Source organism: Lytechinus variegatus, chromosome 1 (genome assembly GCF_018143015.1).
Source record: "Lytechinus variegatus isolate NC3 chromosome 1, Lvar_3.0, whole genome shotgun sequence".
Taxonomy (NCBI): domain Eukaryota; kingdom Metazoa; phylum Echinodermata; class Echinoidea; order Temnopleuroida; family Toxopneustidae; genus Lytechinus; species Lytechinus variegatus.
The window spans coordinates 53,239,821-53,260,154 of record NC_054740.1 but is presented as its reverse complement, the minus strand read 5'-3'; the positions used below and the strand labels follow the sequence as shown (position 1 = coordinate 53,260,154).

Here is a 20,334-nt window from a genome sequence, read left to right as displayed (position 1 = left end):
GACAGTATTTAAACAAGATAATAATTCCATACGCGAAGCATTCCAAGGAGCAGCTTAACATCACAGCAAAACCACTGCTGATAATTGACGTCTTATGTGCTCACAGAACAAGACGTGCGCAAGAAGATGGAAAAAATCGGGTGCATTGTCCATGTACGTCCCCGCTAAATGGGCAGATCAGTTGCAGCCACTTGACGCGACAGCCAACGGCAAGTACAAGGACCTAATGCGTGGTTAATTTCAAGAGTGGTACTATCAGAAAATTACCAGTGGTCTTGAAGAAGGCAAAGAAATCAAAGAGATCACAAAATCTGTGGATCTACGCACCAGCAACATCTAGCCGGTACATGCTCAGTGGCTGAATCGAGTTCAAGATGCTATCAATCATGAAACCGAGCTCATCAAACAGGGATTTAATAAAACTGGAATAGCGAAAGAATACTATGAGAATACAAGGAAAGAGACAGTTCCAGCATTTGACGACAGTGATACTGAGGATGGTGATTGGGAGTTAACCAAACTCATGAACACGCTTTGTAAATATGTAAATATTTTGAAATTCATGAACTAACTTTCTGTAAACTTGTTTACTCCTTGGAGCATATCGGACACATGTAACTTTGTGAATATGTTGGACTTCACGAACTAGCTTTTTGTGAACTTGTTTACCATTTGGACAATTTATTGGATACATTTTGGAACTTTCGTGGATTTATCTTGGAATATACTGTATATTTGCTTTGCTGGAGCTGCATGGGATATTAAATCTACAAGTATTTGGAGACTGGTGAAAAACCGGCTGTATCAGTGAATACATAAATTTATTCACATAATCATCCCAAACAAACACTCCACCCCAGCACTGAACAGGTGCGCTGTTGAGTATTGTGACACAATTTTGCACAGGCATTTAAAAACCTTCCAGACACGATCATTTGACACCGCTGCCATGCGACACATGCACTTTACATGCGGTGACATGACAGCCATTGACAGATATTTCTCATGCGCGAAAGCAACATCCCGGGAATATGTTTTTAGTGTTGTGTGGCGTGAAAATTCAATCACGCGAAAATTAAATTGCACAAAAATTAAATCCACGAAAATTAAATCGCACGAAAATTACCGGTTTACAGTAAGTTGCTTCCATTCCAAATCCATCATATAATACAAGTACTTATCATAGAGTGTATTCAAGTATTCTATCCACTGCTTTTGGAATATGTCTTATTATTTGGAGGGATTTTTGTCTTACAATCACATTTAATATTGCACCATCATTTAATAAAAAACTGACATGATTATCATTACTGTATGATTAAGACATCACTACACCACTGTTCCCAGTGTGTGATAATCCACTGTTAATACTATTACATTTGTCGTACTGGCAGTATGGAAGGCCATCGGTGTCTTTATCACCACCGGGAGGTCGGTCGGGCTTGGTCTGGAGCTCTGGGTCGGCCCAGGGTTGAAGCTCGCCGGTGCCCATGAAGAGGTAGGTGATGGCGCCAAACATGTAAACACCAAAACAGACCCAGAATGCAATCTGCCATTGAGAGATGTCGTACTGCAAAAGGAAATAAGAAGGCAATATGAATGCAAATATTTACTCATTTCCAAGGGAAATCTAGATGTACTTCAGGGTGATACAATGTATCGTCCTGTGACATTGACCACTCAGAGGGCATAAGGTTAGATCAAGTAATGACATTGTAATAGATTTTTGGTTCAGAATGATGTAAATTTAAGGATTATGGTTTATTTAGTTTTGGAGATTAGGTTTTGCATTTGATGATGATTGTCTTCACCATCGATGAATCAGGAAAGAGCACAGTAAACATAAGAAATATACAACTTTTTGACACTTTTGGCTTCCTATGATTTTAGCAAAGAGTTAGACCATGATCTAAGTTAAACCCAACTTCGGAATACGGGCCCTAGAGTTTATTTATCTCTTTATTACAAGTACATAGATAATTAAACCAGAATAGGCACAGGCAAGCTCAGTCACTGTGAAGCCCAACCCCTCTCCTTTTTTCTAATATCACACACATCAATTTTATAACCAAGCTTGGAGTCCACTCCATTCGGGCCATGTTTGAGCCAGTCTCCAAAATTCAAGTTGTAACTTTCCGGGATGTAACCGAAGCTGGTAGTTCTGAGTGATGAGACCGCTGGAGAGAAAAAAAATTCTCATAGACTTTGTACACATGACAAGGGCCAAGGCCGAGGCCCGCAAATTGTGGCCTCAAGGCTCGCCTTGACAACATCCCTGATACCCTCCATGCAAATGTTAATTACCTCATTGGGCGAGGTGCTGAGGCCAAGTGGTCAAGGGTGGCCAACTACACTATGAAAGTCCGGGGTTCGACACAGGCATTTCTATCTACATTTCTTTTTATCTTGCATCATACTAATGAAAAGGCTTTTATACATTATTGACACAAACGTGTGCACAAGTTAAAAAACAAAAAAAATTACCTCATTGGTGACGTAGAGCCCGACCAGAGAAGGGCCTAGAATTCCTGGGATGGTCCCGATGGTGTTGGTAATGCCCATGAGAACACCCCCATAGGCCGGTGCGATGTCCAGATGATTGACATTGAAGCCGGACATAGCCAACCCCCCTGTTCCCACGGCCAGGGTTAGGAACGCCACAGCCAAAACATGGTTGCAGCCAATGTACCCGGTAACTACTAGGAACAGGGCTGGTAATACAAGACCTGCAACAAAGAAATAAAATGGTCTAAAGACTGGTCAAATTAATTATGAATCAAGGTAGGGACAGTGATTTTCCATTTTGCCGGTAAATAAAGGGAAATTCTGTTTGGTTCTTATACTTTTCATGCAAAAATTCATAAAAATCACCTATGCAAATGGAATTCAGTTTTTTGCTGTCTACATTTTCAGTGACAAAATGGAATTTCCATTTTTAGATCAAGTTGCAACGGAATTACCGATTGTTAGAAATGGTAAAGACCATTTTTCTTTACAGAAAATCACTGTCTCTATTAAGGATATAGCCAGGTTTGCAAAAGCTGTGATAAAGTATTTATAGTTTCACTGCAACAAAATGTCCAATACTATTATCATTACAAGGGAGAGTATACTATACTTTAACGAAAAAAGCAATGTCATTCACATAAGACTCCATACAGGAAACATCTTTCATCCAATTGAATTTGAAATAAAACACCTAAACTTCACTCACGTATCTTGCAAAAGTCTGCGTTTTTTGGCAGGAATCCTGTTAAAAGGCACTATGCATCTTTTTCACAGCGATTTTCATGATTTCCACATTTTAAAAAAAATCTATTAAGAAATGTAAGAATTGGTAATGAAAGTCCATTAGTGGGATTCCCCCCAAAAGACAAGACTTTTGACAAGGTACATGTACCTTAACCTGTTGTATTCAGTACAGCTCCTTTAATTTTAAACACAATGTCTGTTTCATACACCTCTTACCTAGAGTATTCAATAGTTTCCTTGTATTAGTTGTCGATAGTATATAGCGTCCACGAAGGAAGTCTGCTACCTGACCCCCAGCATTGATCATGATCCACATAACTAAATAAGGCACAGCAGCTAAAAATCCACTCTGAAAAGAGAGAAAGTAAATTAAATGAATAAATTATATATCTTGCATAAAATGATAAGATTAAGATTAGCAATTTCTAAAGTTGATAGAAGAAAATTGATGGCATTTTTTCCATAGCATTAATTTCAATGTCCAATACTCTTCATATCGAATCAATATTCATAGTTGTGAGTGAACAATGAAGGAGTCTATATACATGTGAATAGATGTTACAACCTAATAGAATTGGGACATGTGCATTTCAAATGAATATTTTCATATTATACCGGTATATGATAAAACCAACTGTCTGTATTCATTTGAATAATGCATGATTAAAAAAAAAACGTATCCATCTATTTAGGCAAGTTTGTTTATAGAACTAGTATGATGTTTCAATTTCTTAAGCATTGTTGTCATTATGCAAATTATTATTATATATTATTGTACGTGATATATCAAAGTACTAGTTTTGTAAAAGATTCTAAAATTCAGCCTTTGGCTCCGAGTGAATTTTCAAATAAACCATTACCATCAGAATCAAATCTCATATGTTTTTTTTTACTGTTACCAGTAATTGGTAAAGAAAACAGGGGGAGCATTCATGAAGTATCTCAGCCAATCATGTGCAAGGATTTCAGTAGCTTAAAACAGTTTTTAACTGACGTCACTGATAATGCTCCTACAGTGAGGCAACAAATCATGAGGTTATAAAGACTGATTTGCTTTCATCAAGAATTTTTTTTAAACTTACTTGTGATATATCGAAGCCAAGTCCAAATTTCAAGTAGGAAGGTAGATTGGTCAGCAATGTGTAGAAACCAAAATTGTTTGAAAAATGGGATAAGCTGATTGCTAATAGTCTCACTGATGTCAACATCTGGAGCCATGGCACCTTCAAGTTCTGATTATGAATGACAAATGACACAATTAGCAAAATTCAGGCATTAGAATCTTTCTATGACAATATCAGAATATCATTATCATCAGTGGAAGTTGTAAGAATGGTATCAAAAGAGAACTGCTATAGCTATAATACTATTGAAGTACCGGTAATAGTAGTCACTATCTTCAATGACACAGTAGGACAGATGGTGGTAAAGAAGTAGTATATGAAGTAATAGTATCAGTAGTAGTAGTAGTAGTAGTAGTAGTAGTAGTAGTAGTAGTAGTAGTAGTAGCAGTAGTAGCAGAAGTAGCAGTAGTAGTAGTAGTAGTAGTAGTAGTAGTAGTAGTAGTAGTAGCAGTAGTAGCAGTAGTAGCAGTAGTAGTAGTAGCAGTAGTAGCAGTAGTAGTAGTAGTAATAGTAGTAGTAGTAGTAGTAGTAGTAGTAGTAGTAGTAGTAGTAGTAGTAGTAGTAGTAGTAGTAGTAGTAGTAGTAGTAGTAGTAGTAGTAGTAATAGAAGTACTTGTAGAAGTAGTATAAGTTGTAGAAAATAATAATCTCCATAATCTTATCATTTTTTGCCATTGGGTGATTTTGAAATCAGTGTTGACCTTTTGGTGTTGTGTTAGGTCAATTTCTACATGATTATAACGCTAAACATAAAATGAAGATGGTCCTGAAAAGTCACTCACTAGTTGTTGAGATGTCAATAATGTGATCTGGGTCAGTGCTACAAATTCTGAGTAAGTTTTGGAGCTAGGGGAAGCAATCCAAATTTCAACACCAACACCAAGGCTAACACTGTACTTGAAATCACCCATTGTTATCACTACCATTACAATCATCGTCATCACCATCACTATTATCAACATCATAGCCATCACTGCTTCTGCACTGCTGCTGTTGCAACTGTTGCTGCTATCATTACTTCTACTTCACCTAATGCCCATACAACCATCAAGTTTGTTGTCAATGCTATTCCCGTCACCATCATAATCTGCACCATTATTTTCATAATAATAATAATAATATGCAACATTTATATAGCGCTTAATACAAATATTTTTAAGTGCTGCATACTATTACCCGGGCTTTAGCACGGCTACCCTGATCAGGCACATCGAGCATTCAAGGAATTCCTTCCTACCGGGTACCCATTTACAACACCTGGGTCGAGAGTGGCAAATGTAGATAAACGCCTTGCCAAAGGACGCTAGTGCTGCGGTGGGATTTGAACCGCAGACCTTGTGGTTCAAAGTCCAAAGACTTATCCATTGAGTCAGAACACCTCTACATTTTGGTTTAGACATTTTCAAATACTTATGCTGCTGCTGCTACTACTACTATTACTACTATCATCAGTATTATTCTTTCACCATCGCTGGTTACAGGCATACCTTATCTTTGGGCTTGATTGCTTTCTGAAGGAAGAAGCGTTCTTCGGGTGAGATTCGAGGGTGTTTATCCGGTGTATCATGCACTAGTGCAATCCAGAAAATAAACCATACAACTCCAAAGACACCTGGAATACAAGAAGAAATATAACTGGTGTAAACATATAATAGCATTAAGATCATCCTGAAATACAATAGAAATTATAACAATATAAAATAATATACAATATTCATAAAATTTCAATACGCATTGTTTCTGAGTGCTAGATACATGGACAAATATGAATACAGTGCGTCCCAAAAAAAACTATACACTTTTGAAATGGCTGCCAAATTAAAAATATAGCACTTTGGGGGAAAAGACTTATAGATATGGAAAGCCAATAAAGTCAACTTTCAAATGACACCAAAAAGTTGGAAAATTATTCATGCTTGAGCGAGCACTGCCCACTGAAACAGAGGGTATGCAAATTAGGGTGGGCTGGAATTAGCCTTCCAATTTCTTTCAGATTTTTGTTTGGTAGTTGCAAAGTTGAAGGTTATTTGGTGAGTTGAAGATCAGATGTGATCAGTTTGTTTTTTGTGAAAATTTCATACGTTATCAAATTGAAATTAATGCATGAGTGATCATGAATTGCAATTTTTAGTGCAGCTTTATCATGTGGATCATGTGGATCTCAACAATGTGTTCATGACAGTCAGGAGAAGAGGGGGTAATATGACTTAGGTAGGTGAAGTAAGTTGATGGGCTTAAGGTCAACAGAACATTTGGCAACCCCTCCCTCCATCTCTACCCCCTCCCCCACTTCTCTCCTCCTGAAAGACGAACCTTGGCTAGGCTGGGCAGGAATTAGCCTTACAGTTTTTTGAGAGGTTAGTCCTTTAATTGGAACTTACAAAGCTAAGGGTGTTCTGCTATTCATGAGTGAGATAAGTTTTGGTTTTAATAGGCAAATTTCATGAATTACTAAATTGAAATGTACTGCATGAATGAACAGGAATTGTAATTTTAGTGTAGCATATTCATCTTGTGGACATCAGAAGTGTGTTCATGAGAGTCAGAGTAATGTGATGGTACATGTACCTGTTACAAGCAAGAGGGCGAGGTATGCTAAGACTTGGTTAAAAGGGCATTCCTCTTCTTTTTGTCCTTTTACAAATTAAAAGTCATAGGTACCCTCCCCTCTTCACCTCCATTTTCCAGCCCCCCCCCCCCTCTCTCTCTCTGTCTCATCTCCTGGATTGTAGCCTTTTCAAAACTTAACTGCCAAGTGACCGGTGGCTGATGGTCAGTTTGAATGATTACCAAAAAAAATTAATGATTATGATGATTAATGAAATAATTTATTGGAAAAAAATGAATGTTTTATTGATCACATTGCACATTGAATGAGTTGATTTACTGATAAATTGTTGATTGAATGATTGATAGGAAAAAGTTGATGCCCTAATTCAGAATTAATCATTAAACCAACATTCTGCTCTGGACTTCACGCGTACATAAGAATAGCCATCAGTCTCTCAACAGGAGGGGAGGGTGGGAAAGAGGGGGGGGGCAGGGGCTGAATGTTCTGTTGACCCTTATTTCATCAACCTACTTCTCCCACTTAAGCCCTATCTCACGATTCTCACCCCCTATTCTCCCGACTGGCCGACTCCCATGAACACATTGCTGAGATCCCCATGTTAAAGTTGAAATGCTGCTCCAAAAGTGTAATTTGTGTTCACTCATGCATAAAAGTTCAATTTAATAACTTTGCTTAAGCTATCAAAACTGATCAAGGTTGATCATTAATTTATCACAACGCCCTTAACTTTGCAAGTTCGAAATGATTTGCCTCTCAACAACTGAAATAAATTGGAAGGCTAATTCCAGCCCACCCTAATTTTCATACCCTTTGTTTCAGTGGGCAGTGCTCGCTCAAGCATTAATAGTTTTCCAACTTTTTGGTGTCATTTGAAAGTTGACTTCATTGGCTTTCCATATATGTGAGTCTTTTTCCCCAAAGTGCTAGATTTTTTATTTGGCGGCCATTTCAAAAGTGTATAGTTTTTTTTGGGACGCGCTGTAGTTGACTACCAACTGCTGTCATTTCATGGTATACTGCGTATGTTACACATTTATCATAAGTTGTATTTCTTGATCAGGGGCGGATCCAGGAATTTTCAAAACGGGGGGGGGGGGGGGGGGGCACATTTTTCAGAGGAAAAATTTGACCAGCTAGAAAAAAAGTGTTTAACCAAAAATTGAGGATAATTTGACAAGTAAAAAAAAACTTCTGTTTTGACAGCATTTTTCATTTCAAATTTTCATTTTCCTTCTCAAAGGGGGGGGCATGGGCCAGCTGAGCCCCCCCCCCTGGGTCCGCCAGTGTTCCTAATTATATTCAAAGTGGGACTTTGCAAGACTATTTTCAGACTTTTCCAACTTGCAAAATATCATGTCTTTTTTAGGGGGGGGTCTGTTCACTTTACCCATCCCTTTTATCTTCCTCCAAAATATTCTTACCAAAGACATAGAAGACTGATGGCCAGCCACCAAGGAATTCGGATTTACAAAGAACGCCAGAGATCGGCAATGCTAAAACTGTACCAAAATGCGAACCTGTAATCCAACACAACACAAAACAACATAATTTTATAGCTGTCAGTAAAATAGGTTAATGAATGAGGATAAAAGATGTCTTTTGAAGTATTTTCAGATCAACACACAATGACAAAATTTGATTAGAGCTACATACATGCAAAATTTATGAACAGATTAAACTGATCTGGGAGAATCATGAAAAGAAAGAGAATTTTGTCACTTGAATATGCAACAATAAAGGTTGTCTATTGAAACCATTTTGAGTACATTTTCTTTGCTGAAAAAGAACTGACCTGTAATTTGCTTATCTGGGTCTACAGGCATTATCATCAATGGGGTCAAATTTCACTTAAACCTTTGACAGAAAATGGTTTGGCAGAAAAGTTACATGTTCATTCCCATCATATTATTTCATTTCATTCAATTAGTAGTGTGCTTTGTTTTTCCTTTTTTAAAAAATAATATATTCCTTGTCTTGTTTGTAAAACTTTAGCACTTCTTTTTCTCCCAGAGTCAGTGGTATTAACTCTTTTTATGCATAAAATCAACAACTGACTTACCTTTCCAGTAAATCAACATAGTCCTTTAGGGGCCTGTTGCAGGAAGAGTTGCCATCAAACGCAATTCAAAAAATCTTATGCAACTTGATTTTCAGCCAATGAGGCACCCGTATTCGGGATTTGCGCTTGATATGTTGACTTGCGTTTAAACACACTCTTTCTGCGATAGGCCCCTGGATTAGATTTATGAAGAAATCATAAAAATGTTAATGAAAATCAATGATTCTAAACAGGATTTGACTGAAACTGGCTTAATAACATGAACTCTTTTTTCAAATGTTTTTAAAAAATCAAATCTTACCTGCATATGTGAATGTCAGAAGACGACTCCTCTCAACAGGCGGAGCCCAGTGAGCCCACATAGCATTCATGGCTGGGAATGTGACACCCTAAAAAGTTAAATTGAGAGAATATTTGGATCAATCTCTTGGGGAGTACAAAATGACTTGCATGTGATGGAAAGCACAAGATACAAGATAATTTCTAGTACTGTATGTTGTCCAAAAGTGTTGATGAGTCATAAGTTCAAAGGTCATTGACGATCGAAATTTACACTTGTAAAATGGGGCGAGAAATGACAAACACAATATACACAAAACTACAATTTACATTACATATCACAATATACAAATTCTGAAACATAAGCTCAGCTGAATGAACAGAAACAAAGATGAGACTCGCACAAACATGCCTCTTTACCACTTCAAAACTCACTGGGATAGCTTATTAAATTTCAAAATCATTGGCCTTTCTATCTTGATAACAGGGACATTTTTGGGTCTATTCTTCTCCCTCTTCCTCTTCCTTTTATTCTTCTTTTAAACTCTCTTTTTTTTGTTTCCTTCCTCTATTATCATCATCATCATCAACACTGGGGAGTATTTCATCCCCGTTTCTGTTGCAGTCTTCGAATCTGACAACTATCCTTGATTGGATTATTACTATAAAATGGGACTTGTTGGATAAAATAGGACTTTTCGAATAAAGGTTTGACAAGTCCTTTCATGAAACGCTCCCCTGAACTAAAAACTTTGGCCTTACCTCTCCTATGCCTGCAATGACCCTGACAACGATGAGCCAAGCCAGACCAGCCCTGGCAGCAACAGGGGTCAGGAGAGTAAACACGGCCGTACAGAGCACTCCCGACCCGAAGAGCCACTTGGCCCCCATCAGATCGGCCAAGAAACCCCCGGGTATCTGGGTCAGGATGTAGCCATAGAAGAAAGAAGCAAGGATCTGCTCTTTTGTGTTTGAATCCCAATTAAACTCTCCTTCCTGTCACAAAGAAACATGGAGATAGGAGTGAGCTCAAAGATAAGAAGTGGTAAAGGGAGGAGCAAACAAAGAACAAGTGGGGATGAGCTCAAAGATAAGTAATGTTTAAGGGACAAGCAAACATTAAAAAAAGTGGGGATGAGCTCGAAGATAAGAAGTGGTCAAGGGAAGAGCAGACAGAAGACAAAAAAGAGATGAAGTCAGAGACAGTGTAAGTACAGTGTAGTAAAGGGAGGAGTAAAGAGTAAACATTAGGATATAAGCTCAAATATAAGTAATTGTAAAGGGAGAAGAAAAGAGAATACATAAGAATATAAGCACAGAGATAAGTAGTAGTAAAGTAGGGCCAAACAAGCAATGAGTAGGCAAAAGATTAGCTCAAAGATAAGTAGCGGTAAAATGATATGTTAACAGAAAATAAAAGATGATGAGTTCAAAGATAAGGAGTGGTAAAGGGATTAGAAAGCAGTTTGAACAGGAGAGGAGGGGGAGAGGGAGAGAAAGAGGGAAATGATTAGGAGAGGGAGAGGATGCGGAAGAAAAAGAAAAGAGAAATAAGCAAGTGGGATAGAAGAAAATGAAGATAGAGAACAGTGAAAGAGGTAAAAATCAAAGCACACAGAATCAAGAATTTTCAATGTTCTTGTAAAAATATTTTTATCTGGCTTAAAATCTATATAAAATGTAGACTTTTCCGCAGAACAGGGGGTGGCTTAAAAGAATTCTAGATGGGGGGGGGGCATTTCTTCCACTAAGATCTTATTTATAGGTGTTTTTGGTCATGCATGGCATCCACTCGTCAATGGAAGTGCCCTCCCCCGGGTTCTAGATCCTACCTTCTTTGTTGAGTTTGCTGGTAGCGAGTCATTGACTGGGCAGCTGATCTGGGTGCTGTTGAATTCAGTCGTACTGTTCACCATGTCTGCTAAGGCAACACTGAGGTTTACTCTCATAGCATAGACATTGATGAATCCCAAGAACCCCAGGAATGCAAGCATATGACGGGCAGATATAAGACCAGGCACTAGGATTAAAAATTGGGAGATATCAATGATGGTTATTTTTTTTGTAATGGAAAGTGTAAAGACAGATCATATCATGTCCAATATAGGGGAAGGCGGGGTAAATTGAGCATAGGGGCAAGTTGAGCCACCACCCCCAGGCCAATAGTGAATGAGTCAGACATTGTGGTGGTGTCATGTATTGATGACCCATTACCTAACCCTTTGCTCAACCATATTGTTTTCGACTTTGAAACAAAAAGTACTTTTTTAGACGGAAAAATATAAATTTCAGCCCAAAAATTAAAAAAAGGGAGTAAAATGGAGGAGTGTTTTTTATGGTAATAATATATAATTGCTTTAATACTAAAACTTATTTATAATTATGTAATATATTTTAGTCTTTGTAAATAATCATTTTTATCTTTAAATGGTTTTTCAAAACGGCATCGTTAGCCGGAAGTACGTCATACTTAAGCGGTTCAAGGGTCGACGCTATTGTATTTCCATTATTTACATGTGGATCGAGGGGTCTACGCGGCGTCAGTTAGGTAAGAAACCTTCCTTTTTTTTACATTTTTATTTAACATTTTTTAAAACCTTCCTATGCATTAGGCGTAGGAAGGTGTAGAAATTAATGAAATAAACGTATTTCGCACGATCCTGTGAAAAGATGGATTTCCTAGGGAAATCCATCTTTCATTTGTTTACTCCATTCTCTTACATGTCTATGAAGGCCTGTTCAAGACGTCAATGATGAAGAAGTAAAAAGGATTTTAAAGTCTTCATCATTGCGTCCTCAATTCTACTGGCTACTATCTATGGATTGGGCCGGGCTCCGGCCCGCGAAGGCGAGCCGGAGCCATGGGAGCTGAGTCAGTGAGTGTCTGCTCTGCACCAGCGCCGCGCCGCTATGACTTAACGTTGTTAGGCTTATGTTTCGTGTTACCTTTCGGAGCGACAAGAAAATCTTCTTTCTTTTTCCTTTCTTCTTTTATAAGAGGACGTTGTTCGTGAGAGTCGTGCAAGCCGGCATCATTTTCACAAATATTCCCAGACATCTTGAAGAGCTTTCCTCTAGAAACTAGTCGAGAGTAGACACAAGTCAGCTGATCGATCGACTCAGACTGAAATTCCAAAACATAAATTTAGCCTCTGTGTACGGTACGGTATACTGTATACAGTGAGATCATCGGGTGCGAACGAGATAAAAAAAAAATAATAATTTGGTGAAGGCCATCCGCAAAAGCAGAAAGCAAAAATAAATAGTAAGCATAATTACAAAATACCATAAAAATTTTAATAGTCTTTTTCATTTCGCAAAATGCCAAGTTGCATTTACAATTTACACCCGATTTACACCTTATGACGATAACGTACAATACATGTTAAAAAGAAATGGTCAATAACTTCAGCCTTGTTTACAACGGATTCAATATCATGTGATCTGACAATGAACGTCGTAATCTTTCCGAATTACATGTAGGACGCACCCCCTCCCCTTTCCCAGGGGCGGATCCGCGGAAATCCTTTATTTATTAAATCTTGTCTTTTTTCTTTATTTTGTATTTTCTACATAAATACCCCTTTTTCATTTCATTATTTTTGCTATTGAATATCAACCGGTATAGTTATTTTTGATTTGCATTTTGTTCTAGCTCCTTCAAGTTTTTTTTTTTTTTTTTGGGGGGGGGTTGATTATATAAAGTGCAATTTTGAGCTTTGGTGTTTAACCTATAAAAGCTTAATTTGGAAGCACAATATACTTCTGCAAGGTATAGTCAATTAAAATACTAATAAACCAAACTAAACTAATCCCCTTGTCCATTATGGTTAGTGTCAATCACGTCCTCAACAAAATATTAAGGTCGATCTGAAAAAATATAAAGAGAAATCAAACAAGAGTGCTGGAGTTTCATGAAAATCGATTTTTTTTTTTTTTTTACTAAGAAGAAAATTGCAACTATTCGCGCTTATCTTTTATTTAAACATTTTGTGAAAGAAGTTGATGAAGAAAACAATAGGCAAAGCTTAAATCAGGGTTCCCCAGAGCTATATCTGCCCTTTGGAAAAATTGGTGATGCTGAAAAAATGTCTCTGCCGGGAATTGAACCCGGGCCCCAAGCTTTGACCACAGAGACTGCGCATGGTTAGTGGCAAGGGCGACTCCCATGGCAGTGGCGGACCGGCCGACGCCGGAAGAGACAAAGCATTGGAGGGGCACAGCATTGTTCACAAACAATACAGTGTGCCCCTTCATTCCATTGTCTCCCCCGGGTCATGGTCCGCCACTGGCGACCCCGATCCGACTGACCATCAGATAAACAGATTTTCGATACTATATATTTATACACCCAGGAAATTCAAAGAAAAGTTGGCACGTGCAAAACTTATTGTATCTTATAAAATATTTGTGCTATCATGACGATATCAAACCAAAGAGTATTATGTCATGCACCCGTCATCACATAGCTTTGTTATCAGGAGCTGACAAATATTTAGGTGTCATTTTCCCCGAAAAAATCTTCATATTTTAGACAAATTGAAAATGAAATTTGACAAAACATCCAATAATTGTGCTAGTAACACAAATACACAATCATTTCAGATTACAATTTTTTGTTCAGTGGTGACATGTGATAAAAAGTGTAATATAAGTCATAGATTTGACATCTAGATATTTCTGTGAAACGATGTTAACAAAAAAAAACAGAATACATTTGGCACGGATATTACTTTTTTTCTTCAAAGAAAATCCCATCTGAAGAATACTTAAATCCAAACAGCATCCAAATGATGTGAAGGATCTTAATACACTCTTTTATTTGATACCAAATTCGTCATGGAAGTATATTTGAAGATTTAGTAAATTTTACGATGTTTGGCAAGCGAACAAATTTCACTGAATTTCATGGGTGTATGTAAACTTTTGGCCTCAATATATATATATATATATATATATATATATATATATATATATATATATATATATATATATATATATATATATACATATATATACATATATATATATATATAATATGTATATATATATATATATCAATTTCTGTCACACATTATTTAAATAAAAAGAGTTGCCAATAAAGCTGTAGTACGTGTATAACTTCACACATTTGCATACTTTCTCCCATACGTGTACTGTATCAAAGCAATAGCTTTAATCCAGCTGAGGCATGGCGGCTTATCATTGTTCAAGACCTAACTTCACCCGACAAAAGGAAATTATAATTGGTATGGTGTCGAAAATCTGTCTATCTGACGGTCAATCGGATCGGGGTCACCCTACCCAGGACCAAAATCCAGTTAAAACCAATTAGAGCAAAACCAATTGAAACCAGTTGGCCAACTGGTTTCAATAGGGAAATTGGAACAACTGGTTCCAATTGAAAACCAGTTGCCAATTGGTTCCAGTTAAAACCAATTGGGCAACTGGAACCAGTTGGCAATTGGTTTTCAATTGGTTCCAGTTGTTCCAATTTCCCTATTGAAACCAATTGGAGGCAACTGGTTTCAAATGGAACCAGTTGAAACCAATTGGTTTCCAACTGGATCCAATTGGAACTTCCAGTTGGAATGAACTTAATTAGTTACAAATTAATTAGCATTTGCACTAACTATTGCTCATGCCAACACAGAAGCGGTGTTATTTGTCTATTAATACCAATGTAAAGGGCATTGATAACATAGAGACTTTCATATGTATATATTTATATGGGAGATCTTCAAATATATGTATTTTTATTTGATGTAATTTGGTAACAGTTAATGGTGTACTAATTATCTTTGAATCTGTTTTAATTATAATCTATAAAATTTATGAACATGGCCTTCACTGCTAAGTATTCTAAACACTTATCTGAAAAAAGTGTGGTACTTCAAATTGAAAAAAAATAAATAGATACATTGTAAATTATGATGAATCTCATAAAACATTAATCCGTGCACACTGGCAGAAATATGCAAATTAACTGGTTTCAATTGGATCCAGTTGGGCAACTGGAAAATTTCCAATTGGAAACCAATTGGAAATCATTTCCAGTTACCCAACTGGATCCAGTTAGGATTTCCAGTTACCCAACTGGTTCCAATTAGAATTCATTTCCAGTTACCCATCTTTCCAGTTAGAAATCATCTCCAGTTACCCAATTGGTGATCTAGGATTTCCAGTTACCCAACTGGTTCCATTTAGAAATCATTTCCAGATGGAAGTTATTTCCAGTTACCCAACTGGTTCCAGTTAGGATTTCCAGTTGCCCAACTGGTTCCAGTTAGGATTTCCAGTTACCCAACTGATCCAGTTAGAAATCATTTCCAGTTGGAAGTCATATCCAGTTACCCAACTGGTTCCAGTTAGGATTTCCAGTTGCCCAACTGGTTCCAATTAGGATTTCCAGTTGCCCAACTGGTTCCAGTTAGGATTTCCAGTTGCCCAACTGGTTCCAGTTAGGATTTCCAGTTGCCCATCTGGTTCCAGTTAGGATTTCCAGTTGCCCAACTGGTTCCAGTTAGGATTTCCAGTTGCCCAACTGGTTCCAGTTAGGATTTCCAGTTACCCAATTGGATCCAGTTAGAAATCATTTCCAGTTGGAAGTCATATCCAGTTACCCAACTGGTTCCAGTTACGATTTCCAGTTGCCCAACTGGTTTCAATTGGTTTCAACTGGAAATTGTTAAATTCCAGTTAAAACCAATTGAAACCAGTTGAAACCAATTGAAACCAATTGAAACCAGTTGGAAATCCAACTGGTTTCAATTGGATTTTGGTCCTGGGAAGCCACTAACCCATCTCTGTGGTCTAGTGGTTAAGGCACCGGTGTTCAAAGCTGGGGGCCCGGGTTTGATTCCCGGCAGAGACATTTTTACGGCATCACCAATTTTTCCAAAAGGGTAGATAGCTCGATCTGGGGAACCTTGATTTAAGCTACGCCTACCTTTGTTCTCTTCATCCATTTCTGTCACTTAATATATATATATATATATATATATATACATACATATATATATATATATATATATATATATAATTTCCGACAAAAGGAAATTATAATTGGTATGGTGTCGAAAATCTGTCTATCTGACGGTCAATCGGATCGGGGTCACCCTAGCCACTAACCCATCTCTCTGGTCTAGTGGTTAAGGCACCAGTGTTCAAAGCTGGGGGCCCGGGTTCGATTCCCGGCAGAGACATTTTTACGGCATCACCAATTTTTCCAAAAGGGTAGATAGCTCGATCTGGGGAACCTTGATTTAAGCTACGCCTACCTTTGTTCTCTTCATCCATTTTTCTTAATATATATATATATATATATATATATATATATATATATATATATATATATATATATATATATATATATATATATATATATATATATATATGTATATATATATATATATATATATATATGTATAATGTATATATATATATATATATGTGTGTATATATATATATATATATAAATATATATACATGTATATATATATATATATATGTACACACACGTATGGGCCAGTCAAAATTATGTTATCATATTTTAAAATACTGTATTTATTTCATTATTTTCAGTAGATATAGGGCGTTACATAAAGTTGTTTTGATTCTCATGCGTTTTTTTTTTTTTTGGGGGGGGGCTAGCCTATAAAATCTGCAGCCTCCTTTATCCCCAACTGGTATAGGAGAAATTTGACAATCCATACTATACATAAAAAGATGCTGTTTTATTGCTTCTATTAAGATGTACAAAACAAAACATTACATTGTAATCTTTGGGAATAGAAATAAACGAAATGAAATGAATGAAATAAATATTTAATTGTCTTTTGGCTGATAGGAAAAATAATAACAATATAGTTAATTGCAACAATGGCGATCATCATGATTTAAGAGGCATCAAGCGTCTTGGGGAATATTTTTCATTCATATATGAAATAGAAATAGTGAGTGTGTGATGTCATCAGTTCCCAAATTTCTTACTGCCAAGGATTGGCGATAACTTTTGTGAATTTAATTGATATAAAAGCCATAACTTAGTATCGTATTTAACATCCGATTTTGTTTACATTTTTATTGCTATATTTGTTAATTTTTTATGTTTTCTTGTTTGATAGACTTGCCTTTAAAAACAAACAAATTAATGTGAAAATGTCTGGATTTGATTTATTAATTGATAAATTAATGTCGAGATATAGACTTTTCAAGATCTACATAAATTTAGTGGTTATATCTAAAATATACGTTCAGCAATAACAAGTTATAGATCTCATCTGAAAGATAAAACGAAATCACACAGAACTTGAGAGAAGAGAGAGACGGATGGCATGAAATATAGGGAATATTTTTATTGAAATTCTGCTTAAATAGAGCCATATACCTCCGGCTCCGTACTTACTTTGGTTTAATTTTCTTGCCATAATCTATCTACAACTTGATCTGTCACTGTCATCGTTTTTCATAATTTTGTTATGTCTCCCTCTAGTGCTGGAAATTAGAAGATGTTTAACATCGGTTTCATCCACTGATCAGTGGTTTCATCGAGTAGAGCATCTCTGGATGATGGATTGTGAGTCGCAAAACACGGCGATCGGCCATATTGGTTTGCCAGGTCTGGCTCATGCTCACCAGGAAATAGTTGAGTGGTCTGGACCCTTCTTTATTGAAACTTTCATTGAAATGCGATTAATCAGTCAATCCCAGCTATGGTATGTCTATGTCCGTATTATTTAGAGGTCATGCTTTACAGCTGTTAACACTGATTGTTTGCTCCATCAGTCTGAGTGTGCATCGATTTTTTTAAAGAAAAAACCGGGGGGGGGGCACTTACATTGACGAGTGAATACCATGCACGACAAAAAAAAACATGTATAAAAAGGATGTCTTAAAAAAAGGGGGGGGGGGGCACGTTACGCCCGGACGGTACGTACGTAACGTAACTGTCAAAAACACTAACTGAATGAAAAAAGGGTATCTATTTCGGTAGGAAAGCTAGTGTAGGGTCAAATTTGTGAGGGTTAAAAGACTAAAAAATAAAGGATGTTCTTTTTGCCTCAACAGTCAACACTATACGAGTCCGACTTGCGCGAGATGTGGGAGGTGGGGCCGTGCAAAACCCTGATGTAGGTAAGGGTAAAACCGACGTCCGTGATAATAAAATATCGCTTGTTTAGGGGTTCGTTTCAGGGAATATTTATTTGTCAAGAGTATCGTTTTGTTTCCAATACTTGTTAAGGGTGGGGTTTCACACGCCAAAAAGGGGTTAATTTTCAGAATACAACACCCCATGGTCGCGCATGGTATCCACTCGTCAACGGAAGTGCCCCCCCCCCGGGGTATACCCGTATTCTCATTCTGGTGGCTTAATAATTATGAATAGCCAATCACGGCACAAATCCACAACAATCTATGTTCAAATAAAAGTTGTTTGGCACTAAAATCATTCACAAACTGTACATAACTAATATAGATTTCTTCATCATTAAAGCAGGAGGAAGAAAAACGCTAAACATAAACAAGATTTTTAAATTTTGGGCTTCCCATAATTTCCTCACCGTTAGACCACACATGGTTTGAGTTAAACGGGATTTTCGGGCCAGTTATAGGCAAATGGTGTATGTTAGCTTTCTATATGGTTTAAGGTCAAGTACACCCCTCCCCCCAAAAAAGATAGAGAAATCAAATAGCACATAACGACGAAAAACCTCATCAAAATCGGTTGGAAGAGTACTTCTTCAAGGTGCAAGATGTAAATTATGAAATTGCAATGTTTTGCGATATTTGTCACAAATAAACTCAGTGACATGCAAATGAGAGAGTTGATGATGTACTTCTTTGTTTTATATTGCAAATTTTGTTTTTATTTCAATTCTCACAGATCTGAAAACATTAATAATGGTGGCTACATACAGCGCACAGGTCCACCTTTCGGTGCTCATGGCACGCTGAATCAAGGACAATAAACACAAAACACAACAACAATAGAAAAAAAAGAATAGACTTCAGACCGACCCATCAAATTTTCAAAAGGTAATGCCACAATGTTCAGAAAATATAAATCTGTTTCACATGACACTAAGAATAAAATTAAAATGAATATTTTACATTAAAAAATAGAATACACAAGTGAGTGGTTGACGTCATCAGTCCCCTCATAATATCGAACATGCAGAATTATTGTTTCTGAATATTAAGCGAAACTTAACCGGAGTTTGATTAATGTGGATTTCTTTTAAAATTAAAATCCAACTTAATTGTTGGGAGTGGACTTGTCCTTTGAAATTAATTGAATCAATCCCACTATACCGAGGGGGGGGGGTAGGCTGGTAGATAGGGCACCTAGGCTCACAATTCCATCATCAGTCCGATCCCGTTGAGTTGAGTCTGTCTAAACTCATTGTCTAAACCAGAATAAAAAAATAGTTGAACCTCCTCAATCTCGAAGCTAGACTAACAATATGGGAATAGAATTGCGCACCCTTTCTTCTATATCCCGTTTCATTTATGGGCCCAATGGTTTGGTGTATTTGATCAAGATTGTGTCTGATGCTGATAGGTATATAGGCCGTGTTTTTTATCATTCTGTATATAATTATCCTGGAGTGTACAGGCTCCCCAAAGGACCCGATAAAATCACTAAGGAACTTGGAAATTGACAATGAATGCAGTACTATAATCTTATAATGGATTATCATAATTCTCATTTTTGATATGCATGCTGTCAGAAGCAAATAAGATCAAAGAAAGGGTAAAATATTTAATCCATATACGGCGGGCTATTACTTGCAAATTCAACCCGCGGCTGGCCTCCGTGGCAGTAGGCTTGTGTAGAAACAGACAAATCAAAGAATAAGAATAAAGAAAGTTTGAGAAAAATCGGACAAGTGAGAAAGTTACGAGCATTTGAATATTGCAATCACTAATGCTATGGAAATCCTCACATTGGGAATGCGACAAGGATGTGTGATGTCACTGATGAACAACTTTCCCTTTGGTGGACTACAAAATACCCTCAAAATGATTTTTTGATTTTGATTTGA

At 37.0% G+C, this 20,334-nt stretch overlaps 1 protein-coding gene across 1 annotated transcript; it reads right to left on the bottom strand.

The window, feature by feature from the left end:
* Positions 1–1,108: 1,108 nt before the first annotated feature.
* LOC121416629 (sialin-like) lies at positions 1,109–12,423 on the bottom strand. Its single transcript, XM_041610113.1, has 10 exons — positions 12,233–12,423; positions 11,119–11,306; positions 10,049–10,282; positions 9,309–9,396; positions 8,370–8,465; positions 5,864–5,988; positions 4,335–4,484; positions 3,469–3,601; positions 2,485–2,726; positions 1,109–1,570 (listed from the first exon to the last, which is right to left on the bottom strand). The coding sequence occupies exons 1-10, from the start codon at positions 12,342–12,344 to the stop codon at positions 1,319–1,321; spliced, it is 1,620 nt and encodes a 539-aa protein (XP_041466047.1). The 5' UTR covers positions 12,345–12,423; the 3' UTR covers positions 1,109–1,318.
* Positions 12,424–20,334: the final 7,911 nt, after the last annotated feature.